Source organism: Hordeum vulgare, chromosome 2H, assembly GCF_904849725.1.
Source record: "Hordeum vulgare subsp. vulgare chromosome 2H, MorexV3_pseudomolecules_assembly, whole genome shotgun sequence".
Classification (NCBI taxonomy): domain Eukaryota; kingdom Viridiplantae; phylum Streptophyta; class Magnoliopsida; order Poales; family Poaceae; genus Hordeum; species Hordeum vulgare.
Genome location: NC_058519.1, coordinates 223,076,561 through 223,103,732, shown reverse-complemented (window position 1 = coordinate 223,103,732; position 27,172 = coordinate 223,076,561). Strand labels below are relative to the sequence as shown.

At 41.9% G+C, this 27,172-nt stretch overlaps 1 protein-coding gene and 1 long non-coding RNA gene across 2 annotated transcripts; one reads left to right on the top strand and one right to left on the bottom strand.

Moving 5' to 3' along the window:
* The first annotated feature begins 16,306 nt into the window (after positions 1-16,306).
* LOC123429963 (ribosomal RNA small subunit methyltransferase, mitochondrial-like) lies at positions 16,307-17,823 on the top strand. The gene is made up of 2 exons (XM_045113927.1): positions 16,307-16,676; positions 16,761-17,823. Exons 1-2 carry the CDS (start codon positions 16,329-16,331, stop codon positions 17,466-17,468), a joined length of 1,056 nt encoding a protein of 351 aa, XP_044969862.1. The 5' UTR covers positions 16,307-16,328; the 3' UTR covers positions 17,469-17,823.
* A 2,439-nt stretch (positions 17,824-20,262) lies between these two features.
* LOC123429962 lies at positions 20,263-22,523 on the bottom strand. Its single transcript, XR_006622797.1, has 2 exons — positions 22,351-22,523; positions 20,263-22,274 (listed from the first exon to the last, which is right to left on the bottom strand). It is a non-coding gene; the product is annotated as an uncharacterized LOC123429962 (long non-coding RNA).
* Between the last annotated feature and the right edge of the window lie 4,649 nt (positions 22,524-27,172).

Here is a 27,172-nt window from a genome sequence, read left to right as displayed (position 1 = left end):
ATAAATGGTTCAGATCTGAAATCATCTCACCCGGGCCCAAAGTGACAAGCATTAAGCATGGCAAAGTCATATCAACATCAATCTCAGAACATAGTGGATACTAGGGATCATGTCCTAACAAAACTAACTCGATTACATGATGAATCTCATCCAACTCCTCACCGACTAGCGAGCCTACGAAGGAATTACTCACTCCCGGTTGGGAGAATCATGGAATTGGCAATGGAGATGTGTTGGTGATGACAAAAATCGAAGATCCCCCTCTCCGAAGCCCCAAACTGACTCAAGATCTGGCCTCCCGATGAAGAACGGGAGACGACGACGGCTCCGTCTCATGAAATGCAATAATTCTTTCTCCCTAATTTTTTCTGGAATAATGTGAATTTATAGCATCGATTTCAGGGTCATAGGGGCCACCAGGTGGGGACAACCCACCGGGGTGCACTTCGGGGGGGGGGGGGGCAGGCGCGCCCTGATTGTTTGTCCCCACACAGGTGCCCTCCTTAGGTGGGTCTTGGCTCCATAAATTCTCTTTATTGGTATAAAAAATCCTCGCAAAGTTTTGTTCCATTACGAGAACTTTTATTTCTGCACAAAAACAACACCATGGTAGTTCTGCTGAAAACAACGTCACTCCGGGGTTAGTATCATTCAAATCATGCAAATTAGAGTCCAAAACAAGAGGAAAAGCGTTAGGAAAAGTAGATAACTCCCCCAAGCTTAAACCTTTGCTTGTCCTTAAGCAATTTAGTTGATAAACTGAACGTGAAAAAGAAAAACTTTTATGAACTCTTTTATTCTTGTTTCATAAATAAGCTTAAAAAGCACCCATGTTTTCAGCAAAGATTATAACTAACCATTGCGACAATAACTCTTAAAATGTATATTAACTCATATCAATGACATCATCAACTAGAGAGTAATAATAAGATATCTCAAACAGCAACACCTTGTCCAAACAACCATGATACAATATGACAATAGTGGTATCTCGCTAGCCCTTTCTGAGACCGCAAAACATAAATGCAGAGCACCCCCAAATTTCAAGCAGCAACTAAACATTGTAATTCATGGTAGAAAAGATCTAGTCATGATACAGCTACACATAATGCATCAGCATGACAGCAGTGCTCTCAGGTTCTGGCGCTTATTTTAGAAGATGATGACACAACATAAATGTAAATAGATAGTCCCTTCGCAGAGGGAAGTAGTGATTTGTAGAGGTGTCAGAGCTCAAGTTTTTAAAACAGGGGTAAATGAAATTTTGGGGCATGCATCCTTCTCATTTACTTCACGACCCTGAGTTATCAATATCTCACATGCTAAGCATGCTAGTGGTAGTTCCCAAGCGAAAAGGTAAAGGTTATGACTCCATTCGGAGTTTTTGTTTGATTATTTGAGGGATCAATTCTTTTTGCAGTTTGGGACTGGGCATCACTATTACCGCCCTTTTCTCGTGCGATGGCGAGTGAATAAACACTCGACCTGAGAATAACCAGCTTAGCATGGAAGATACCGACTACCTCATGTCGTTCCACGAACGATCTAGGCACACAAAAAGGATATTTATTTGAAGTTTTTAGAGATGGCACATGCAAATTTACTTAGGACGGCAGGGTAATAATGCATATAGGTAGGTATGGTGGACTCATCTGGAATAACTTGGCTTTTAGGTTTTTGATGTACAAGTAGAGTTCCTGCTTAGTACACGCGAAGGCTAGCAAATAGGTTGAGAAGCGGCCAACTAGAGAGCAACAACGGTCATGAACATGCATTATGCATAAGTAACATTGCATACTAGCATGAGTAGGATATGAACACCATGAATATAAATCTAGATGCATGAACATGTGCCAATTCAAGCCACTCGAAGATTCAGAGGAGGATACCATATCATCATACTACATCACAATCATTTTAACACAATGTTGATATCCAAGATAAGTCATTATTCACTCCTAGCTACTTATGCATGGCATGAGGAACTATAATCTCTACTTGTCATTGCAAACATGTTTGATAATAATAGGTTGAATCATGGATACTACGTTAAAACTATTTACAAAAACAGAACAAGTCGAGTTCATACCCGTTTCTCTCTACCACGGCCAGTTCATCTAATATTTTCATTATTACCTTTCACTTGCATGACCGAACGATTTGAAAATAATAATAGTGCAAGAGTGCCATGGACTAAGCTGGAATCTGCAAACATTTTATTCAAGAGGAGAAGACAAGGTAATATGGGCTCTTTATGAGATCAATAATGATGCAAATGAGAAACACTCAATATTTTCATCGTGGTCTTCTCCTCGGTATGACTCATTAAAAATAAAAGAAATTCAGAGAAACACACTAAAATATTTTTGGAGTTTTTGTTTTTTTGCAAACGAGAAAATGAAAAGTGAAAAGCAAAAACGAGAAAAACTATTTACACGGGAAAGCTCCCAACAAGTAAAAGAACAAGAACGGAATCTTTTTGGGTTTTCTTTTTAGTGCTACAACAATTTAAACTAGGAAAAAATCACAAAGAAGCAAGAAACATATTTTTGGATTTTCTCAAAGTTTTTCAAACACACAAGAAGAAAGTGAAAAAATAAATTAAACATGGATGATACAATGAAAAAGTGTGGACACCGACAACTGGGATGAAATGTGTGAACATGAATGTAATGTCGGTGGGAATACGTACTCCCCCCAAGCTTAGGATTTTTGCCTAACTTGGTAATCACCATTCATAGAAGCCGTGAGGTCCAATGTTGAAGTGCTGGCGAGCAGGCACCATAGGGTCCCATTGCTGAGGCTCCTCCTGTGTCACATCCAAGTTGTTTCGGTAAGAGACAATGTCCTCAGGCATAATTTGTTCGCATTCAGCTGCAATGAACTCGGTGAGGCCGGTATTAGCAGCATATTGTGTTAACTCTTGAAGGATTCCAGACCCTTCCATGAACGCATTATGCGACCACTCGTACGGCCGCAGTTCCGCCAACCTCCGGGTATAGAGATCGTTGCCAGATGACTCCCCAATAACCCCCTTCGAGTTCTTCTTGGAAGCAAACTTCCTAAAGAAACTCGTCTTTTTCCTATGAACAAAATTCTGAAAAATTTAGTCGACAATTCTTTTTCTCAACAAAACTTCACAAAAATGATAGCAACTACTCATAGGGATGTATAGAGGCCATAGCAAGCATTCAAACTACTTAGAACTCTAAGAATTCAACATGCAAGCTCATCTACAGCAGTACCAAGAGTAGCTAATTATTACAAATATAAACCACTAAAACAAAAACTAAGTGGACACATGGAGGAGTCACATACCAAGCAACAAATCCCCGAAACAGTTTCATAAACGGAGCTTCGATCAAAGAGATCGAAATCCGCGGTTTCGAGAGCAAGAACATGAGATAGAGAGAGAGAGTGATAGTGATTTTTCTGGGTGAATGGAGTGATGTGGGAAGAAGTAAGTGAGGGGTCCCACGTGGGGACTACAATGCACCAGGGCGTGCCTGGGGGTCCTGGCGCGCCCAGGTGGGTTGTCCCCACCTAGTGCACCTCCCTATGATATTATTTGCACCAGAAATTCAAAAATATTCAGAAAAGAATCGTGTTAAATTTTTAGGGCATTCTGAGGACTTTTATTTTTGGGTTATTTTTTATTGCACATAAAACTCAGAGAACAGACAAAGCATGGCATTTTATTTTATTTAACTAAGACAAACAAAAAAAAGGTAGGGACACAAGGTAGTGCTCACTAAATTCATCAACTTCATACCTCTCAAAAATGATCCATTAATAAGGTTGATCAAGTATTATTAACAACCACTTTCGATTAATATGAAACCGAAGAACTTCCGTAAATCACTAAGTTACCTCAATGGGGATATGAATGTCACCCACAATAAGCATTTCATATTTCTTTTAACAGTAGGAAGAGGTAGTTGAAAACTTCCAATAATGATTGTCGGAGATTCTTCAATAACATTAATACCATTCACTTGGAATTTTTTCTTTGGAAAGTGCACCGTATGCTCATTACCATTGATATGAAAAGTGACCTTGATTTTCTTGCAATCAGTTACAGCCCTTGCAGTATTCAAGAAGGGTCTACCAAGGATAATCGACATGTTGTCGTCCTCTGGCTTCTCAAGTATAGCAAAGTCAGTCAAAATAGTAACATTAGCAACAACAACGGGCACATCCTCACAAATACCGATAAGTATGGTAGTTGATTTGTCAGCCATTTGCAAAGATATTTTAGTAGGTGTGAGTTTATTCAAATCAAGTCTTTTATATAAAGAGAAAGGCATAACACTAACACCAGCTCCCAAATCACATAAAGCAGTTTTCACTTAATTTCTTTTAATGGAGCAAGGTATAGTTGGTATTCCCGGATCTCCAAGTTTTTTAGGTACTCCATCTTTAAAAGTATTATTAGCAAGCACAGTGGATATTTCAGCATCTTGTATTTTTCTCTTATTGGTGATGATGTCTTTCATATACATTGCATAAGGATGCATTTTTAAGAGATCAGTCAAGCAAGTTCGCAAAAAGACTAGGCTCAGCATTTCAGCAAAGCGTTCAAATTCTTCATCATCTTTCTTTTTAGTTGACTTAGGTGGAAAGGGAATAGGATTTTGAACCCATGGTTCTCTTTCCTTTCCATGTTTTCTAGCCACAGAGTCTCTTTTATCATATCTTTTATTCTTGGGTTGTGGGTTATCAAGATCAACAACTCGTTCTATCTCAACATCTTTATCTGGTTCTTTATCATTTGTTTGAGTGTCTTCATGAACCTCATCCTTATCTTTTTAGAAGGTGAGTGTTCATTACCAGATTGAGTTTCAGCATCAGAGATAGAAACTTCATTATCATTATGAGGAGGTTTTTCTATTTGAGGTTCACTAGAGGCAGGCAAAGTCCTATTATTTTTCTTCTTCTTTTTCTTTTTAGAAGGACTAGGTGCATCGGTGTTAATTCTTTGAGAGTATTGTTCAATTCTCTTTGGGTGTCCCTCGGGATAGAGTGGTTCCTGGGTCATTTTACCTCCTCTAGTAGCTACTCAAACAACAAAGTCACTTATATTATTGTTCATTTCATCAAGTAACTCCCTTTGAGATTTGGCAACTTGTTCTAATTGAGTTTGAACCATAGAGGCATGCTTTCCTACACCTTTAACATCATTTGAGATTCTAAATAACAAGTCACTTAAGTGAGCAAGCATATCAGAGTTGTATTTCAAATGTTTCATAACATTTGCACTGAAGTGATCTTGCTTTCTAATGTAATTATCAAACTCATAAAGACATTGACTAGGATGTTTATTACGAGGATTATCACTATCATTGAATTTCATTAAAGCTTTTACCTCTACCACCTTAGGTGGTGGTGGTGCTTCAAGCCCATGTATTTCTTCGATAGGTGGTAAATTTTTAACATCCTCGGCTTTAATACCTTTTTCCTTCATAGATTTCTTTGCCCCCTTGCATATCTTCAGAACTGAGATATAAGATACCCCTCTTCTTCGGAGTGGGTTTAATAGATGTTTCAGGAGGAGTCCAATCATCATAATTTTTCAATATGTTATTCAATAATTCTTCAGCTTGCCCAATAGTTTGTTCTCTGAAAGCACAACAAGCACAACTATCTAGGAAATCCATAGAAGCATCAGTTAGTCCATTATAGAAGATATCAAGTATTTCATTTTTCTTAAGAGGATGATCAGGCAAAGCATTAAGCAATTGGAGAAGCCTCCCCCAAGTTTGTGGGAGACTCTCTTCTTCAATTTGCACAAAGTTAAATATTTCCTGCAAGGCAGCTTGTTTCTTATGAGCACGGAAATAATTTTCGGAGAAGTAATAAATCATATCCTGGGGATTACACACAGAACCTGGAGCAAGAGTATTGTTCCAAGCTTTAGCATCACCCTTTAATGAGAACGGAAATAACTAGAGAATATAGTAATAGTGAATCTTCTCATCATGAGCAAAAAGGGTGGCTATATCATTCAACTTAGTAAGATGTGCCACAACAGTTTCAGTTTCATAACCATGGAAAGGATGAGATTCAACCAAAGTGATTAACTCTGGGTCGACAGAGAATTCATAATCCTTATCATCAATAAAGATAGGTGAAGTAGCAAACTCAGGATCACATTTCATTTTAGCATTCAGAGATTTTTCCTTATACTTTCATAATAATTTCTCTAGATCATCTCTATCCTTACAGGCAAGAATATCTGTAGTTGCCTCCTCACTCATAGTATAACCTTTCGGTACCTTTGGCAATTCATATCTAGGGGGACTAGTTCTAGTAGGTGTTTCAAGATTCTCAGTTTCAACTTCATCATCAGATTCAACAATATCATGATGTCTTACTCTAGCAATTTATTCATCAAGAAATTCACCTAGTGGCACATCATCATTAAGCAAGGTAATAGCATCATCATGAGTAGTATTCATAGCAGAAGTAGCATCATCAATAACTTGCGACATATCAGAATTAATAACATTTAGTGGTGTTGCATGTTTACTTATAAGAGAAGGTAAATCTAAAGCGGAGCTGGATGGCAGTTCCTTACCTCCCCTCGTCTTAGAGGGGAAAATCTTAGTCTTAGCCTCCTTCAGATTCTTCATAGTGATAATATGATAATAATCCCAAGTGACTCAACAAATATTGTTATGCTCCCCGGCAACGGCGCGAGAAAAAGGTCTTGATAACCCACAAGTATAGGGGATCGCAACAGTTTTCGAGGGTAGAGTAATCAACCCAAATTTATAGATTCGATACAAGGGGAGCCAAAGAATATCTGAAGGTATTAGCAGCTGAGTTGTCAATTCAACCACACCTGGAATTTAATCATCTACAGCATAGTGATTAGTAGCACAGTAATATGATAGTTTTGATGATAGTAGCAGCAACAATAATAACGGTAAAAGTGATAACATTGATTTTGTAGGAGTAACGATAGCAGTAGCAATAGTAGTAACTTAGCAAGAACAATATAAGGTAAATTCGTAGGCATTGGATCGGTGACTCGTTGGATAATATTCATCATCAGACAGTTATAACCTAGGGCGATACGACAGTAGCTCCAGTTCATAAATATAATGTAGGCATGTATTCGGTAAATAGTCATACGTGCTTATGGAAAGAACTTGCATGAGATCTTTTGTCCTACCCTCCCGTGGCAGCAGGGTTCTATTGGAAACTAAGGGATATTAAGGCCTCCTTTTAATAGAGAACCGGAACAAAGAATTAACACACGGTGAATACATGAATTCCTCAAACTATGGTCATCACCGGGAGTGGTCCCGACTATTGTCACTCCGGGGTTGCCGGATCATAACACGTAGTAGGTGACTATAAATTCCAAGATCAGATCTATAATATGGATATAATGGTGATAACATAAATGGTTCAGATCTGAAATCATGGCACCCGAGCCCAAAGTGACAAGCATTAAGCATGGCAAATTCATAGCAACATCAATCTCAGAACATAGTGGATACTAGGGATCAAGCCCTAACAGAACTAACTGATTACATGATGAATCTCATCCAACTCATCACCGACCAGCGAGCCTATGAAGGAATTACTCACTCCCGGCGGGGAGCATCATGGAATTGCCGATGGAGATGTGTTGGTGATGACGAAGATCGAAGATCCCCCTCTCTGAAGCCCCAAACGGACTCCAGATCTGGCCTCCCGATGAAGAACACGAGACAGCGGCGGCTCCATCTCGTGAAACGAGGTAATTCTTTCTCCCTCATTTTTTCTGGAATAATGTAATTTTATAGCGTCGGTTTCACGGTCATAGGGGCCACCAGGTGGGGACAACCCACCGGGGTGCGCCTGGGGGGGCAGGCGCGCCCTGTATGGTTTTGCCCACCCAGGTGCCCCCCTCAGGTGGCTCTTGGATCTCTAAATTCTCTTTATTGATATAAAAAAATCCTCGCAAAGTTTCGTTCCATCCTGAGAACTTTTATTTCTGCACAAAAACAACACCATGGTAGTTCTGCTGAAAACAGCGTCAGTCCGGGGTTTATTTCATTCAAATCATGCAAATTAGAGTCCAAAACAAGAGGAAAACTGTTAGGAAAAGTACATACGTTGGAGACGTATCACGTTCCCCAACATAGACAGTGGTATACGGCAACGAATCAATGGGTAAACAGGCGGGAATCGATAGAGGGGCTCACTGCGGGTCTGGTGACGTGCTCGGGGAGGCGCGGGGTGGACCGAAGAGACGGGAGCGAAAATGAGATTGTGATAGCCGGCCGAAGAAGAAGACGATGATGCGAGTTATGCAGCTCCCCGGCTTGAGCTAGTGCCCGAGATGTACGAAGCCAGCCGCATGCCGGAGAGGTGGTTGGACGCGTCAACATGGGCGAGGCAGCGATGACCACGAATTTTCCAAGATCGAATTTGGGCTAGAGATGAAGGGGGACAAAGGGGATCGAGGGGGGAATGGACGAGGGCGAGCTAGGGTTTTCGTTCGACGCTATTGTAGTCCAATGGGAGCGACATGGAGAGCATCCACGGGCATGGTGCCCTTGATGTGCACCACGCCATGGCCTCTGACTCATGTGTACGTGGGTAGGAGAAAGGCGAGGGTGGGTTGGGCCAAAAGCACCGTACCAGCATATAGCCCATCTGCACAGTAACGTATTAGTATTTTCTTTTTTATGTGTTTAATTATTGCTTTAGTATTTCTATTCTGTTTTGGCTTTATTTGCAGCACTTTTTAGCTTTTGTAACATATGTGACCTAGTCCATTATTCACATTGCAATATTCAGTACTGCCACAAAAAGATTAAAGACCATCTGAAAATGTTTGTAATTTTCATAAAACAAAAGGCATTTAAATAATAGTTTTGGCCTCTGTTTTCAATAATTTAGGGCATTTAAATACTTGGTAAAATGTTGGTTTCACATTGAAAAATACTTAGGGAATATTTTCAAGCCAATCATGATTTTTATTTTAGAGTTTGAAGAAATAATTTATTTGACTTTACTTTAAATTTGAATTTAGTTTTGGTTTTTATCAAGTGGCAATTTGTCTTAGTTAATCTTGATGACATCGCAGCATTTGCGTGTGATTACTATAGCCTAACTACATTGATTACAGTAGCTTAAACCGGGGATGTCACACGCACACGGGAGGATAAAGAAGAAGTCCACGGGACTAGGGCGGGACAGCGAGCAGGTGGAGCGGACGACGTTTGAGGAAGTGTTTCAACCATCGGGTTTCGCTAGATATATATATCTCCTGGCTGTCGATGACACCGAGATTGAATTTTTGGTGCCAGCGAGTTCCTTACCTGTCAGCTGACAGAAAACCTAGTGAATCCGAAAAGTACCGAGATGAGAAAACCTGATCAATCCTAGGCTTGAGTGGGACCGAGATTTTGAGGTTGGTCACACTGAGATGAACTTTGGGAGGTTTTGGAATTCAGTCCTTGTCGAGACGGATCTCCAAGTGCTCCTCACACAGAGTGTCCCTAAAGAGCTTGCTCAAATTTTGTGATGAAGCATGAATAGAATTTGAGACAAGAAACATACATAGCGAGAGAAAGGTATTTAGTACTTAGGCATTCTTGTACATCCAATTGGCCAAAAGAAATAGAATGCGAAATAACAACAATTGGATATCCTCGAATGAGAAAAATATGCATACCAACATGCTCACACAATAAGATGTCAAATAAAACATGGTGAACATGCACAAACATTCTAGCATCTATCAAACACTTTGGCGATGACGAAGTCATCTATATATGAGTATATTTACTTAGGAGACAACTAAGGATACTTGACCATAGGTCATACTCATCGATTAAGCATAAGTGGGGTACCACTTTTACATAATTCATTAATGTGTTCACATCGTTTAGGAGATGCTTATACTCAAGTCTTATAGTAAATCAGCCCCTAGATGTGACATCTCCCCTAAGAGGGATAAACTAACCTTAGGTTTTATTGTAGAAGACTTCAAGTAGGTGTAGTAGTGGTGGATGCTCATTGTTGATGAAGATCATCTTGAGTTGGGAGCAATGCTTGTTGTTTCTTACTCTTCTCACTTACATGGGTTAGTCCAAAGCAAAAGGAACAAATGCAAGGATATCTATGGACATAGAGTGAAATACATGGGATGTGATGTACAAAGATGCATTAATTACCTTGTCCCTTGCTCACCTTTGAGGGAAAGTGTGACTCCTTGAACTAATGCATATGGTTGGAGTTGATTGCATATAGTTCTTGCCAAAACGAATAAGAGTGAATTTCATTGGCGAGTCACCCCTCAAGATCTTTCTAGTTCTTCCTCTTTGGGACCCACATCACCTTGATGGTGATCCTTGGAGTTGTGGTACCACTAGATGAGGTAGTACTAGAAGTGTCCTTCGGAACCCACTCGACCTTGTCTTGGGGTTCTTCCTCAAATAAGTCAATCTCCTCTTGAATATTTGCCTTTCCCTTTTGGTCCTATGGTAGAAGGCCATCTTGAGAGATTGTTCCGCTGGGAGGAGTAGGATCATACTTCTCTCAAGGAACAAACTTGGGAATGGGATACGTACCTTCTTCCCAAACATCTCCGTTAACATTGAAGTAGCCAACACCTTGCTTGTTCCGATGTCCTCCTTGCTTGCACACAATTTCCTCGAATTGCTTACTTCCGGCAAGACTCTTGAAGACACCTCTCTCTATAATCCCTTTCAATAAATCGTTTTCTTGCTCAAGTGTAACTTGGCTAAGAGAAATATTTGTTGAATCAAGAGAGCTACTAGGAACAACATCATTTGATCTAGATTTAGTATTGATGTTACTGGATGAAGAAACTTTCTTTCCTTTGTTACTAGTGTTCTTAGGTTTAACTTGTGGAACAAAAGTAGACAAGAGTAATCGTTTGGCTAGATAAGAAGAACTCTCCTTTCGAAGATCATCATTGGTTGCTTTTAGAAACTCATGTTCTTGCTCTAAATGTAGTTTCTCGAAGCACAACTTCTCATGAGTTCTTGCAAGCTCTCTATGATCTTCTAGAGTAGTTTAATGAGCTAACTTAAGAGCGTTTAATTCTTTAGTTAGTTGTTCAATCTCTTTCTTATCATCATCATTCGATTTCTCTTGACTAGCATGATTATTTTCAAGTTCATTTTCAATGTTATCACTAGTATTATCAAAGAGCAAGTAATCTTCCCCTAACAAGTAATCCTCATCACTATCAAAGTCAAAGTACTCGAGGTGTGATACCTTGGGGCCTTTTTCCATGAAGCAGTTTTCAATCCCTTCATTTGGTGAATGAAATAAGTTGTAGGAGTTGGAGGAAACGAGTGCAAGACCGGCAACACCTTCATCTTGACTATAGTCATAGTTTGAGTGGTAGCTTCTCTCAGATTGGTTGTCACACTCGGAGCCAGAAATCCATTTACCAACTTGAGCTTGATGTCTTCTTCTTGAATTTCTCTTAGTGTACTTGTCCTTATTCTCCGATTCTTTGCCTCTCCGGGAGTGTCTTTGTTTATAATGATCTTCTCTACTCCTTCTCTCTCTATGAGGTGACTCATCTCTTGAGCTTTGTCATCTAGGTGACTCTTCTGTTCGTCTATGGGGAGACGAGCACTCATTGGAATAGTGTCTGAGCTTTCCACAGTTGTAGCAGATTCGGTTACGACTAGACGAACGCTTCTCATCATATCTTGAGCTTCAACTTCTTTATTTGCCTCTACTCTTGTAGAACTTGCTGAATTTTATGACCATGAGGTTGATCTCTTCATTGGTAACAAGGTTGTCACTTGAAGAAGCGGGAGTATCATTGAAGCTTTGTAAGCACCCCTTGACTTCTTGTGCAACTCATCTTTGTCCTTGAGAGACATTTCATGAGCAACAATCATTCTATTGATTTCAGTTGGCTTGAGATCCTTGTAGTTTGGCATCATTTGGATTAATGTGCACACGGTGTCGTAGCTTCCATCCAAGGCTCTAAGTATCTTCCGGATGATGAATTTGCCGGTCATCTCTTCACTTCCTCAGCCGTCAATCTCATTTGTGATGAGAGCTAGCCTAGAATACATATGAGCGACTCCTTCACAATGCTTCATCTTGAACTTGTCTAGTTGACTTTGAAGCACATCCAACTTAGATTCCCTCACAGAATCAGTACCTTCGTGCATATCAGTCAAAGTATCCCAAATTTCCTTTGCATTCTCAAGGTGACTGATTTTGTTGAATTCTTCGGGACACAAGCAGTTGAACATGATATCACAGGCTTGAGCATTATATTGCAACATTTCAGCTCATCTGATGTCGCATCACGATCCGGTTCTTTTCCTTCTCCGAAGAAATGACCTTGCACACGAACACGAACAACAGCCCAAACGGCAGGATTATGACCAAGAATATGCATTTTCATCTTATGCTTCCAACTAGCGAAATTAGTGCCATTGAAATATGGACCTCTACGATGATAATTTCCCTCACTAGATGCCAGACTATGCTAGGTTGTGAAACCAATGCAATGGAGACCAAAGCTGTGATACTACTTGTAGGATCGAAAGTATGTCTAGGGGGTGATTAGACTACTTGACAGGATAAAGACTTAGCACGTTCCTAATTTTAGTTGTGGGCTAGTTTTAACAATTATGAGTAGTCAAGTTCACCATACACATGCATATCTAATAGTATAGCAACGGAAAGTAAGACATGCAAATGTAAAGTAGAGGGCAAGGTAGGGAGATCAAACGCAAAGGTCGACATGGCGATTTTTGGCATGGTTCTGATAGGTGGCGCTATCATACGTCCATGTTATTGGAGATTTCAACCCACGGAGGGTAACGGCTGTGAGAGTCCATGGAGGGCTCCACCCACAAGGGGTCCACAAAGAAGCGGCCTTGTCTATTCCACCACGGCTTCCGTCCACACAGGACTAGCCTCACCCACGGTAGATCTTCATGAAGTAGGCGATCTCATTGCCCTTACAAACATCTTGGTTCAACTCCACAACACAAAGTAGGAGGTTTCGAAACGACACCTAAGCAATCTAGGAGGCACCATCCTTCAAAAGGTAATAGATGCGGTTGAACGATGAACTCCTTGCTCTTGTGCTTCAAAAGATAGTCTCCCCAACACTCAATCTCTCTCTCACAGATTTTGCATGGGTAGGAGAGATTGATCTTGTGGAAAGCAACTTGGGGAGGCTAGAAATCAAGGTTCAAATGGTTGGGAGGGAATCTCTTGATCTCAACACATGAGTAGTTGGTTCTCTCTCAGGAAAATGGATCTGGCAAGTGTAAGTGTGTTATGAGTGCTTCCTCTATGAATGAGAGGTAGGTGGAGGGTATATATAGGCATCCCTGAAAATCCAACCGTTAAAACATTATTGCCCAACTCGGTGACACCGAAATGAATCTCGGTGGTACCGAATTACACTAAATGTGGCAACTTTTTAATTCTCAGTGAGACCGATATACGAATCTCGGTGGTACCGATACGATGACCTAGACCAGTTTCCAAATCTCGATGATACCGATTTCAAACTCGGAAATTATGATTATTGAAATCTTCTTCAACAGAAAGTTGGTCACTGAAGCTCGGTGTCACCAATGTGAAAGTTGGTGGTACCGATATGGTAGGGTTTGGTATAGGATGTGGCAAGTGTAAAATCGGTAGGGCCGAATGGAAATAGTTAGTGGCACCGATTTTGGATTTTTAGCTTTGGATAGAGATATTTTGTGGGAGAATGGATGAATATTTTTGGTGGCTACTTCTAAGCACTTGAGCAACCAATTCATCATAGTACCTCACCCTTTTTTAATTATATTGGCTTTCCTATGGACTCAAAATGATTTCTCACAAATGTAAAATGTAGAGTCTTTTTGCTTGAAGCTTGAGCCAATCATATTCCTTTCCTTACATCAAGGGGCATCTCCTCACAATCCTATAGCCAAGGCATATTTGAACTTTTCTGCAATATACTTGGATAAGATCATTAGTCCAATGATGCATATGTTATGATTAATTACCAAAACCACCTTAGGGAGCATTTGTGTTTTCACCTTGGCAACCTATGACCAGACCACAACTACGGCGAGACCATGACGATCTCACTCACTCACACCAGGCACGAAAGAGACGCACGAGCTATCCCCGTTCGTGTCACTCTGTGCATTCTCAAACCAAACCAAAAAACCATACGAAAACTAAACCGAACCTAACCAATTTAATGGTTTTTATGGTTTATGGCTTGGGCATGGTATGAACTTTTCATACAGTTTTGAACTATGGTTTTCATGGTATATACAGAAAAACCTAATGGTTAACCGAATAAATGGAAATAAAAATTATATGTTTATATCTTTAGACGGAAAACCATATAAGTAGTCGTTTTTGTACATGAGCCATATTTCCTGTCAACCACATCCATTTTTCTTGTACAATAGTCATATTTCTCTTAAAAAAATGCTAAGTACGTCCATAACCATCGAACCCATGCAAGAATATACACTTGCATATAGTTATGTACTCTTTGTGTAAATAGATATATGTTTTGAATCATAAATTTGTAAATTGTTACATGCCATTTTCAAATTCACGACAACTTTGATTTTTATGGTATATACCGAAACCATGCAGAAATAATTTGGTATATACCAAAATCGATCTGTATCTTAATTTGATACCGTATTTACCGAAGTATTAATACCGTAAAAACCATAAAAACGTATAAACCAAACCATGTAAACCGAATAAAACGAACACACACAATAAGGTTCGGGTCACCTACGATGTAATACCTTACTCCTGCATGTGTTGGATTGCTCTTCAATGGAGAGCTTGTGGCTCGAGGTACACGAGGTGAGGGGGAGAATGGCCCTACCCCCTTACATGGAAGCGGCCCCGCCCCTTTGTAGTGTCTTGGTCCTCTTTCCTGAAAATATGAGAGGGAAAGGATTGTCACTGGATGGTAATTCAAACGGGACAGCCCGGACAAGCGTGCAGGCTTATCCTGACTAAAGACGGTCTTCGTCGGATAAAGTGGTCATCCTGACATGTTTGTGCGCTCGGCAATGACCTCCGTCCCGACGCGCCGACCCGTCGTGATGTCCTTGCACCAAAGAGGAAATGCTTTTGGGCTTTCTTTGATGAGGCAGACTCCGCTACTTCCTTATCACCAGAATGGGGACGGTTATGTCCCATCGTACTTATCTTGGCAGTGGGACGTCATCCACGTGATGGGCGTGGAGCCCCGCGACTGGCGTCGTACGACATGCTTCGCAAGGGGAGCCTTGCGAGGCGTTTCGATACTTGGTGGCCTTGGCTAGGCCTAGCCTGGCGATGAGGGGCCTCACGAGGCTGCTTCTTTTGGAGCGCCAAGCCATCCTCTGCGGGCCGGCCCAAATGTTGACCTTGGGGCCACCGACAGACGGGTCGTGGTACCCCGGTTTTTAGTGAACCCGACAACACACAACTATTCACTGATAAAACATACGTAAACTCACAATGAAAATTAAGAAGAAATGTTTGATTGTGCACTTTAAATAAATTTAATATAGACGCTATTTACGTTCGGTCATATGACATTAGTTTATGTAATTGGCTTGCATAATTTCATATGAATTCAAGAATCTCAATGTAAAATATGTGAATGCGGTAGTGAAATATTATATTTGTTCGAATGCGCAACCGGATGTGCTCATACGCAGGATTTGTCCAGTTTGGCTAGTCCTCAAGGATTTTTTCACTGTTTTAACCCATAAGACATAAGTAATTCACAGAATGAACTCGATCTGAAAGTATTTCCGGATCTGACCCTTTTAGAAACGTCAGAGTCCGTGGCGTTGCTGCTCCACGTAGAAACGCCTGTCTATCGAGGCGTTTCTGGTCTACATTGGAACGCCAGTCTAGCTTGCGTTGCAGGCCCAGACCGAAACGCCAATGCCTTTGGCGTTGCCACCCAGGTGACAAACGCCATGAATAATAGCGTTTCTACCGCGCAACGAATAATGGCGGTAGAAACGCCATTATTCATGGCGTTTGTCGCCTGGGTTGCAACGCCAAAGGCATTGGCGTTTCGGTCTGGGGCTGCAACGCACGCTAGACTGGCGTTTCAATGTAGACCAGAAACGCCACGATAGACAGGCGTTTCTACGTGGAGCAGCAACACCACGGACTCTGGCGTTTCTAAAAGGGTCAGATCCGAAAATACTTTCAGATCGAGTTTATTCTGTGAATTACTTACGTCTTATGGATTAAAACAGTGAAAAAAAATCCGTCCTTCATGTTGTTCTAAAGTACTTCGTAGTTCATACTCTAGAGCGAACCGAGCCATACCGGATATGAACCGCGCCGTCTCCAACTCTGGAGCCCGCCTAGCCTCCTTGTACGCCTCGTCCTCCCTCTCATCGTCGTCGCTGGCGACGGAGGCGTGGGATGGGCGCTTCCGGCTACACAAGCCGCGGGGGCAGCACCTGCTCACCAACCCACGTGTCCTCGACGCCATCGTGCGTCATGCCGCCCTCCGCCCGGGCGACGCCGTACTCGAGGTCGGCCCCGGCACCGGCAACCTCACAGCCCGCCTCCTTGCCTTCCCGGTCAACCGCGTCACCGCCGTAGAGATAGACCCGCGCATGGTGGACGCAGTGACAGCCCGGTTCGGGGCACTTGACATGACGCGCAAGCTCACGGTCTGCATCTGCCGGTGCCCACCACTTGCTCGATCAAATGCCTAAACTCAAATGACGAATGTAATTTTCTTTCTCCATTGCCAGGTGATCCAGGGGGACGCCATGGAGACCGAATTCCCGGAGTTCGACGTTTGTGTGGCTAACATCCCCTACGGGATCTCCTCGCCGCTCATCGCGAAGCTGCTGTTCGGGGCGTACCACTTTCGGACAGCAACGCTCCTGCTGCAGAAGGAGTTCGCGCGGCGGCTCGTGGCCATGCCAGGCGACTCGGAGTATAACCGCCTGGCAGCCAACGTTGGCATGGTAGCGGACGTGAAGCTGCTCATGGACGTGAGCAAGCGGGACTTCGTTCCCATGCCCAGGGTAGACTCTTCCCTCGTCGAGATCCGGCCGAGGGCGGCTCCGCCTGAGGTCGACCTCGCCGAGTGGCTGGGCTTCACACGGGAGTGCTTCGGGCAGAAGAACAAGACCCTCGGTGCCATCTTCAAGCAGAAAAGGAAGATCCTAGATCTTCTCAAGCGGTCTCAGAGAACCGAGAGATGCACAGGCGGTGGCATCATCCTCGGTGTTCTTGATGACGACCGTAATGACGAAGCCTGCAGCGACGAAGATGAGGAGAGCTGCGACCGAGCAGCTGGTTTCAGCACGGAGGAGGTCGGGGCTTTCAAGGAAAGGATTGTCAGTGCATTGGCATCCACCGGGCTCGCCGGGAAGAGGCCGTCCAAGATGTCAAACGACGAGCTTCTTTATTTGCTCAGGCTATTCAACCAGCGAGGGATATGGTTTCAGTAGCACTTGTCTGTGTCAGCGCATCGGATATCTGACTGCTCACCGATGCAAATGACTGACGCGCACAACTGACCCATCTCCATGATTACTGGTGACCACTCGGCGTGGAGTTAGTCAGTTGCTAGCACAGAAACGAATTTGCCAGTCCATGTATGTTTATGAGTTGTCTAGGCGTAGGCTGAGTTGGTTCTTCGGAGGGTTTCTTTGAATCCGTCCATATTTTCATTTTTTTCAAAACTAGCATGATGCGAGGGCATCATCTTTACTGCATTGAAAGTGTTGAATATTTAAATTTATCCTATCTACTCCTGGATGAACACTAAAATCAAATTAAATATAATATCATCTTTATTGGTAATATCTGGATGAACAATTTTCAATTGAAAATATAGATATCTACCCTATTTATTGCAAAACACACGACAATTTAGAGGTTGATACATTTTAATGTAACACGGACCATAGTATGGAATTGTAGATTATTATTTTTTTACTAAGATTATGTTTACGTTGGTACGAATAAATATACTATTGTAGATTAGTCTATTGGTCACTTTTCTAGGCAGATAGGTTAGTTTTACCTGATATTGGCTCCTCAAAATCCAAAACGGTTTAGAGAGAGTAAACTATTTATAACTACTTGGTTTTGCAAATGGTATACCAATCAAACTGAATCCTTGTGTCCTTATTCACGCATTGGAGGTGGCTGGGTTAGTTAGAATATATAAATGCTAGCTTACAACATGTATATACAATCTTCATTATTTAGCGCCTCCACCATCTGTAGCCCAGCATAATATCTGTAGTTTTGTTAAAAACAATAAGTTAGCATATAAAGTAGGACAGCAAAAATCGTGGCTGTTTTGTACAAAGAAAATACATTCGTTGTAGCTGATTTAGTGAACATGCATCTCAGTGCGGAAATGTTTGTATAGACCGTTGTGCACTTACATAAACTTCCTTTTTGCTGCAAGCCATGCAAGATCCATCTCACACTTGGACTTCCTTTTTTTCACGGGCACAACCACACAACTCCAGCAGGAAGTGCGGTGAGAGAAGAAGGTGACACCGACAGGTCATGTCATGCGAGATGAAACACGGCCTACCAATTTGTTTCAAATCAATTGTCATCAGTTCGAGCTCAACCGTGAACTAAATACTTACATACCTAAACTTCATTAGCAAAAAAAAAAATACTAAAATTAGCCTGTTAATATTATCCAGTTATCCATTTATCAACTATATAATAATATTTATCTATATCAACGCCAACTATGAACCCGGAGAATGGCATATATCTTTTTCTTGACATGGACCGTGAATTGTAACAGCAATATGTACATCACGTGCATGCAGGTAGTAAAACTGAAAGACAACAAAACACAAAACAGGGTGATGGAATATAGGAGTACATGGTTTTAAGTATACATATAGTTTCCTGCTTAGGATCTTATTCCTTCGTTCCTTGGGTGATAGTTTGTATATGTAATTTGTCCAGGCCGATGACTCCTGTCTTGTTCAGTTTCTACATCTTCAGCGCTCCGGCAACAGCAGCAACGACCAGGACCCAAATGAAGCAAGTTTGGTCTTACTAAGACGTACGTATGCAAGGCTGCCAATTGTGCAATGTGCATATGTATAGTCTGTACCTGCGCATCGAGTCAGCTTGATCGAACAGCTATTTGCGCGAGCCAGCTCCAGCCTGCAGAAAAAATCGCCATAGGTGCTTATATAACAAAACTGTGTCTCGCCGGAAAAATATGCTTCAAGCCCGCACCTATGTGCGTGTCTCCATCGAAAAGTATTCATATCGCAGCAACACAGGCGGCACACGGTGGACTCCCGATGACGGCGGCGGCAAAGCAAAAGATATTTATCTTAGCTTACCTACTAATATAGCAAACTAGTAAAAGTGCCCGTGCGTTGCACCGGGTTAGGTTATTGATATTTGGATCACGAATTTTGTATGTGAAAAGCTCCGTCCTCACTCTTTGTCGACATCTACTTGAGCTCCACATCGTCATCGAAGTGCAAGTAGAGATGCAAACATATGAACTTTCATACAAATAGAGTGAAACTTCACACCGATTGATCATATAGTTACCACAAGACCATCATGAGAGTTTTACTTATATTATCTCTACAAACAACATGAAGGAACAAAAGAGACACACATTGATGCCAGTGTGAGCAGACTCCTCCCTGGACCACAGCCCGTACCCCCCTCGCATCACTCCTGTAGCGACCGAAAGATCATCACACCCCATAACCTATTACACGAGTAGTTGTTTGATTTATGTCTCACATTAAACAGATAAAATGTTTCTGTTCACATGAGCAAACGGCTAGAATAAACATCATTAAAATAGCATGAGTGATTTATTCAAGGGCAAATTGTAGCTAAAACAAATACTACTGGCGGAAGAACAAGAAATAAGGAAATGGAGAGATTATACTTGTGAGTGCACGAAAGCTTATTCCAAAGGAAGTACTTTCTTTTAGCCAATCGCTCAAAGCAAAAGATTAGTGCAATGGGTAAGAAGTACACAGCTTCACAGAATATCTAGTTTTTGTAAATCATGTGCTCTACAAATTTCTGAAATGTGCCACTATAATTAAATCATGTGCTCTACAAATTTCTAAAATGTGCCACTATAATTGTACAAAAATCTTGCTTTTGAAATCTGCCACTGTAATTGTACAAAAATCTTGCCATTGAAATCTGCCAAACTGTCCACATAAGTTCTTCACTTCGGACCCAATTGATGAAAATAAGAAACTCTGCTAGTTGCATATCTTTTAAGGCAAGAAAATAATTAATAATTACACCTCTCTGTAGTCAGTATTTTCATCCAATTGGGTTTCTGCACCAGTGTCTACTCATTCACAATATACATACAAATTTAGATAGCAGAACATTGTAGATCAGTAGGAAATTTTCATGGTAAAATTCATGTCAACAAAAAGAACATGCATAGAGCCATCGTGAGATTTGGGGCCACAAAAGTAGTAAGGAAAAGGAAGAAACAAACGAAGATAAGGACATTTTTGCTCGGTAGTACTCACTGATCCGTGCTGAAGAGAAAGACATGAGACTGGACAAAGAAGCACTGCTCTACGTTGTGAACACACCCATCAGTTCATGCACATAAAGGGCACCATCCTCGAGCAAAATCAACTGAAAAAATTGACGTCAAAAAGAGAGGAGTATATCTTCTAAACTCAAATTATAGCTACAACAAAACAATGCTCGGCCTTCTCAAGCAAGGGCAAAATTCAGAGATGTACGTACTGAGGAGGTGTTCAAGTTGAGCAGACGCGAGGTACTGGATGTCAAGGGGTATGGTCAAGGGGTACAGGGGTGTACATCATCGGCGGCGCTGGGGATTTGGCCGTTGCTGATGAAAGTATGACGTCTGTGCTCTCAAACACCACCAGATGGTGGTAAAACTTCAGTAGTAGAGAGGACACCCAACCGAGAACATCTAAAGAAACACAAATCGTTAATTCACTCTAGTTTATTTTTGATAGGAAAAATAAGCAATAGCGTTGTAAAATAAAAGGAATTGTCAGATTCAGTAGCTTCATATGAGAAATTGAATGGACACACAAACGACGGTACTCAATAATCAAGTGGGTAAGATACACACACAGATTATATATTATTTTACTAAGAGAATATTTTGCTTTTAAAACTACTCCTGTTGGGTCAAATGGTGACATATGTTTGAATCTAGGGGATTAAATAGATCTTTGGCATGCTGCCCTTAACAAGGATTATTTTGTGTATTTCTATCTAACTACTCTTGAGAGTCAAAAAACAGGAAGAAAGATAACACGTTGACCAGGAGGATGCAAGCTAAGCCAGCACCACTGAACCTAGAGTCCATGAATATCATGGTGCATTGCATTTGGAAACTACAATAATTAAGACGACACATATAACATAATTTATTTCTTGTTGGCAGAAAATAATGCAGATGCCATAGTAACCAGAAATTCGACACGTAATTTGCTAAAAATATATTCATATAGAATCTCGGATCCAAATGCAAGGGTGTAAAATCACTAAAATTAAAATGGAGTTCACAGAATATAAACCCGATTTAAACAAATCTTAGAAAGCACACCCAATTCATATCAAATTTCAGTTTTGATCTATTTGCCTGGGTACAGGGGTTATTCTGAATGTTTTCCTAATGGTCGTTTCTGTTTTCGAAAAAGGGCGTCTCCTCAATGCGTCAAGTGTTTTCCAAAACGATGGTAACCAGCAATATTAATGTTTCTGGGTACCAGCATCTTAGTGTTGCTTTTATAATGTGAAGTTATCAATCTCAATATATGTAGTTATGGAGTTCTACAACCGGAAATATACATGTTATTATGTATTTGATTCGCGCATAAATATTCAGAGATAGTTCAGTGCATCATCCAAGAATCTCTTGTTGGCAGAAAATAATTGAGTTTTAACTTTATTCTTGTTTAGTTTGGTGCCCGTCATGCCACTTTAGGCTCTTAGGTGAAGCTGAACAAAAAATACTTGATTAGCATGTTTCTTTTTACTTTATTCTTGTTTTTCTTTGCCTTTTTCTATACATAACAGTTTTCTGTAAATCTCAAAGCAAATGAAGGGAGAATCCTACACACGTTGAGTCCAAGGAAAAAACATGTCTCTTAATGAATAGAGTAGAGGGAAGTGGACAACCAAATGAATTACCTTTAGTCGGACTCGTCGGCGATCCGTTCTTGAGCTTAGGAACGCTCTTCGATCGCTTGAGCTTTCAATCCATGCTGACCTGTATTCAACTTCTGGGAGAAGAATTTGAACTCAGGGTTCCTGTGTACCCCCTTATGAACAAACAGGTGGCCGAAGCTAACGAAATACCTGCGGTGGCGGTGGTCGCCTCGCCTCCTTGAACGCAGGTGGGCGGCGGCGGTCGCCTACGTGGCAGCGGCGCAGGGCGGCGCAGGTGGGAGGCGACGCTGGGCCCTACGGTGGCGGTGGTCGCCTCGCCTCCGTGAACGGCATGACAAGGTGGGGCAGCGGCGACTGTTGCCCCCTTAGCCACGACGCAGCTGGCAGCGGCGTTGGGCGGTGCAAGTGGTGCCGGCGGCCGGCGAACATCGGATCGACCGTCGCCGGTGTCGGGCGGGGCAGGAGGTGGCGGCGCGCTGGAGGTTGAGATTGGATCGGGAGGTGCGTGCGACTGCTTTTTTTTCTTTTTTTCGCCTGTACCGCTTCGTTGACTTGTTTTGGTATAAGGACTACGCATTGAATAGCAAAAACATGAGGGGCTTTTTTGTAAAAGCGCCACGACGGACGACAGAAGCCGTCGCTGCTTTATTATTAGGGAGAGATAGTGCTTCTTCCGTACGTCATCCAAATTACCTTTAAAGTTGACTAAAATTACCCACTAATGCCACATATAAGTTATAAAAAACGTTTTAAACAGAAAAAACTCCAAACTGGGCCGACCCATGTAAGCACGTCCTATATTACGCTCTGGGCGTTGAAAAAAAAATGCAGCACACCTGTTTGGGCCGGTCCATGCGTGGGCGCCTGTTTTTTTAGTTTAGTTTTTTATTTTTATTTTCAGTTACATTTTTTTCTACTTTAAATAATTTAGAATTTCAAACAACTTTTCTCAATTTTAAGAAACTGAGAATTTCGAAATAAAATATTCAAAAAACATATTTTTTTGAGAATTCAAAATCTACTCAGGAGTTTTGAAAAATGTTTGCATATAAAAAATGTTTAAACTTTGAGAAAATTTCTATAAAATAAAAAAGTTAACGGTTTTAAACAAAAGTCCGTGTAAAAATCTTTAAAACAGTTCGTGCCTCTGATATTCGTCTTATTTTTTATTTTCATTTTTCTGTTCCATTTTTTAGTTTAAATAATTTAGAACTTTGAAAAACTTTTGCAATTTATAAAACTGGGAATTTTGAAATAAAAGTTTGAAGAAAATATAAAATGTTTGTGAATTCAAAAAATGCTCAGGATTTTTGTAAAAATATTCGCATATTCAGAAAAATGTTCATAATTTTGAGAACAATGTTGGTGAAAACAATAAAAGTCCATGATTTTGAAAAAAAGTTTGTATGTTATTTTTGAGTGCAATTAAAAAAAAGTTTGCTAATTCAAAAAATGTTCATGCATTTCAAGAAATGTCCTAAAATTTTAAAGACATAATATGATCAGCATCATTGAAGATTATAATTGTTTTTCTTCCGTTGCAACGCACGGGTCCTTTTGCTAGTTAACAACAAAACAAAATAAGGAGGTTAGAGAGGAGAGCCGAGGAGCCTACAGTTGCGGCAAGGCTGAAGAACAATGGCAGCGGCCTGGTCTCTCAAGGAAGGAAGCCACAAAGGGATGTTCTTTTCGTGAGCAGATTCAGCCATGATTGAAACTGAGAACAACGGGAGAGCAACTAGGGCAAGGATAGAGAACAGCGGTAGCAGCAGGCTTTCTTAACGAAGCCAAGTGAAGGAGGCAGTAGAGAGTTCTTCGTTTCGACCGCCACCATCACCCGCAATCGGTAGAGGGCCGAAGAATGTTTGCAACAGGGCTCCAGGATCGCCGACCAGCTGCTGGCAATGGCGGAGCTCGACGAGTACCGGCAGACAGCAGACCCTGCCAAACTGGTGGGCTCGAAGAAGCCAGCTTCCGAGTCTGCATTCAATTCGGCACGTGAAATCAAGAAAGTCAACATTCACCCGACGGATCCCACCGCTACCCCGACCAACATCTCAACAACTCTTCATCCTAAATAAGAAGCCGAGCTCATCCAGTTCCTCCGTGAGAACTAGGACATCTTCGCATGGAAGCCCGCTGACATGCCTGGTGTGCCCAGGGAACTAGCTGAGCACCGACTGATGGTCACCCCAAAGCTCATCCTGTCAAGGAACATCTCTGTTGGTCCGCCACGCAGAAAAGGAAAGCAATCGGCGAGGAAGTGTCTAAGCTCCTAGAGGCCAAGTTCATTCGTGGGGTTTACCACTCCGAGTGGCTCACGAATGTCGTCATGGTACCTAAGAAGGACAAGCCACTTAGAATGTGCATCGACTTCAAGCATATCAATCGGGTCTGCCCGAAAAACCACTTCCCGCTCCCCGCATAGATCAGATTGTCGACTCGACCGCGGGATGTGAGAGATTGTCTTTTTCAGATGCTTACTCTGGGTACCACCAGATCCGTTTGTATGGCCCAGATGAAATAAAAACGGCCTTCATCACCCCGTTTGGGTGCTTCTCCTACATCACTATGCCATTCGGTCTGAAAAATGCAGGAGCTACTTTTATGTGCATGATTCAGGAATGCCTCCTCGATCAGATCATTCGGAACGTGGAGGCATACATGGACGATATCATAGTCAAGTCACACAAAGGTTCCGACCTGCTGACCAACTTGGCAGAAATGTTTGCCAATATTCGAAGGTACGACATAAAGCTCAACCCAGCGAAGTGCACATTTGGAGTCCCCAGCGGCAAGTTACTTGGTTTTCTTGTTTCCGAACGAGGAATCGATGTTAACCCTGAAAAGATCGTGGCAATCGTCCGAATGAAAAGCCCTGTGCAAGTACACAACGTCGAGAAGCTTACATGATGTTTGGCATCATTAAGCAGATTCATATCTCAACTCGGAGAGAAAGCCTTACAATTATACCGACTCATGAAGAAGTCAGATACCTTCGAGTGGACTCCCAAAGCAGAAGCTGCATTCGTCGAGTTAAAGCCTCTGCTATCCACTCAGCCGGTTCTTGCTGCTCCATACAACAAAGAGCCACTCCTCTTATACGTCGCGGCTACAAATCAAGTCGCCAGCACAGTCCTAATAGTCGAGCGAGAGGAGAAATGCAAGGTTTATAAAATTCAGCGCCCAGTGTATTATGTTTCTGAGGTATTGAATCCTTCCAAGCAGAGATATCCCCACTATCAGACGCTTCTATATGGGATTTACATGACTGCAAAGAAGGTAGCTCATTATTTTCAAGATCACTTAGTGTCTATTGTCAACGGCGCTCCATTGTCAGAAATCCTTCACAATCGGGATACATTGGGCCGAGTGGCAAAATGGGCAATGGAACTATTATATTGCGACATAAAATTCAAAGCCAAGAAAGCCATCAAATCTCAAGCTCTAGCGGATTTCATGGCTGAATGGGTGGAATAACAACAACCAGCCCCTACTCACTCGGCACATTGGACTATGTTCTTTGACGGCTCGAAGATGCTGGGTGGTTCTGGTGCACACGTAGTTCTTATATCCCCTAAGGGCGACAAGCTCAGTTACATATTGCAGATTCACTTTGATTCTTCTAACAATGAGGCAGAGTATGAATCTCTCCTTTACGGGTTGTGTATGGTCATCTCACTCGGCGTCCGACGCTTGATGTTATAAGGTGACTCGGATCTAGTGGTTAATCAAGTGATGAAAGAGTGGGATGATAGAAACCATGCCATGACTGGGTACTGCAACGCAGTAAGAAAGCTTGAGAAAAGGGTTGAAGGTTTGGAACTTCATCACGTTCCTCGATAGAAGAATCAAGCTGCTGATGAGGTGGCAAAAATCAGATCCACTCAGAAAATTGTGCCCATTGATGTTTGTTTAGAGCACATACACGCCCCTTCGGTCCAGGAAGATTAGTTCACTGAAGAACCTCCTCAGCTTGCACGTACATCTGATCCGACTGAAGTTGAAATCCCAGCGGTTGTCGATGTGATCATGGAGATTCGATTGGTCACGCCCCAGTGGACAGTATCGTATATTGCATACATCCTGAGGCGAGAGCTACCCTAAGATGAAGACGAAGCTAAATAGATCGTCCGCTGGTCCAAGGCCTTCACAGTCATAGGAGATCAGTTCTATCAGTGACTGGCGTAGCTCAGCGGTGCATTTCCCCTGAGGAAGACCGACTGATTTTGGAGAAAATTCAGTCGGGAACCTGTGGTTGCTACTTCTCAAACAACAGTGCCAGAAACTGACACGTTGACGAAGATTGGGCTTGCGTTGGTTTTTCCCTTGAAAATGAAAGGGTGATGCAGCACAGGAGCAGTAAGTATTTCCCTCAATTTGAGAACCAAGGTATCAAACCAGAAGGAGGGTCTCGTCAAGTCCAGAGTACCTGCGCAAACACAAACAAACTTGCACCCAACGCTTCAAAGGGGTTGTCAATCTCTTCAAGATTGTTTGCAAAAGTGAGATCTCAAGGCGGAAAGTGCAATGAAGTAAAAAGGTGTAAGGCCGAAAATATGGTGTGGAGTAGACCCTGGGGGCCATAGTGTTCACTAGAGGCTTCTCCCAAAATAGCAAGTATTACGGTGGGTGAACAAATTACTGTCGAGCAATTGATAGAACCGCGCAAAGTCATGACGATATCTAAGGCAATGATCTAGCATATAGGCATCACGTCCGAGACAAGTAGACCGATACTTTCTGCATCTACTACTATTACTCCACACATCGACCGCTATCCAGCATGCATCTAGTGTATTGAGTTCATGACGAAGAGAGTAACGCTTTAAGAAAGATGACATGATGTAGAGGGATAATCTCAAACCAATGATGAAAACCCCATCTTTTTACCCTTGATGGCAACAACACAATACGTGCCTCGCTACCCCTTCTGTCACTGGGTGAGGTCACCGCACGGTATGAACCCAAAACCAAGCACTTCTCCCATTGAAAGAATCATAGATCTAGT

What these genes read in the sequence shown, in the direction of transcription:
- LOC123429963 (XM_045113927.1), top strand. Translation starts at nt 16,329, where the DNA reads ATGAACCGCGCCGTCTCCAACTCTGGAGCCCGCCTAGCCTCCTTGTAC. An exon ending in ACATGACGCGCAAGCTCACG is followed by an intron (nt 16,677 to 16,760) that starts GTCTGCATCTGC and finishes CTCCATTGCCAG; the next exon opens with GTGATCCAGGGGGACGCCAT.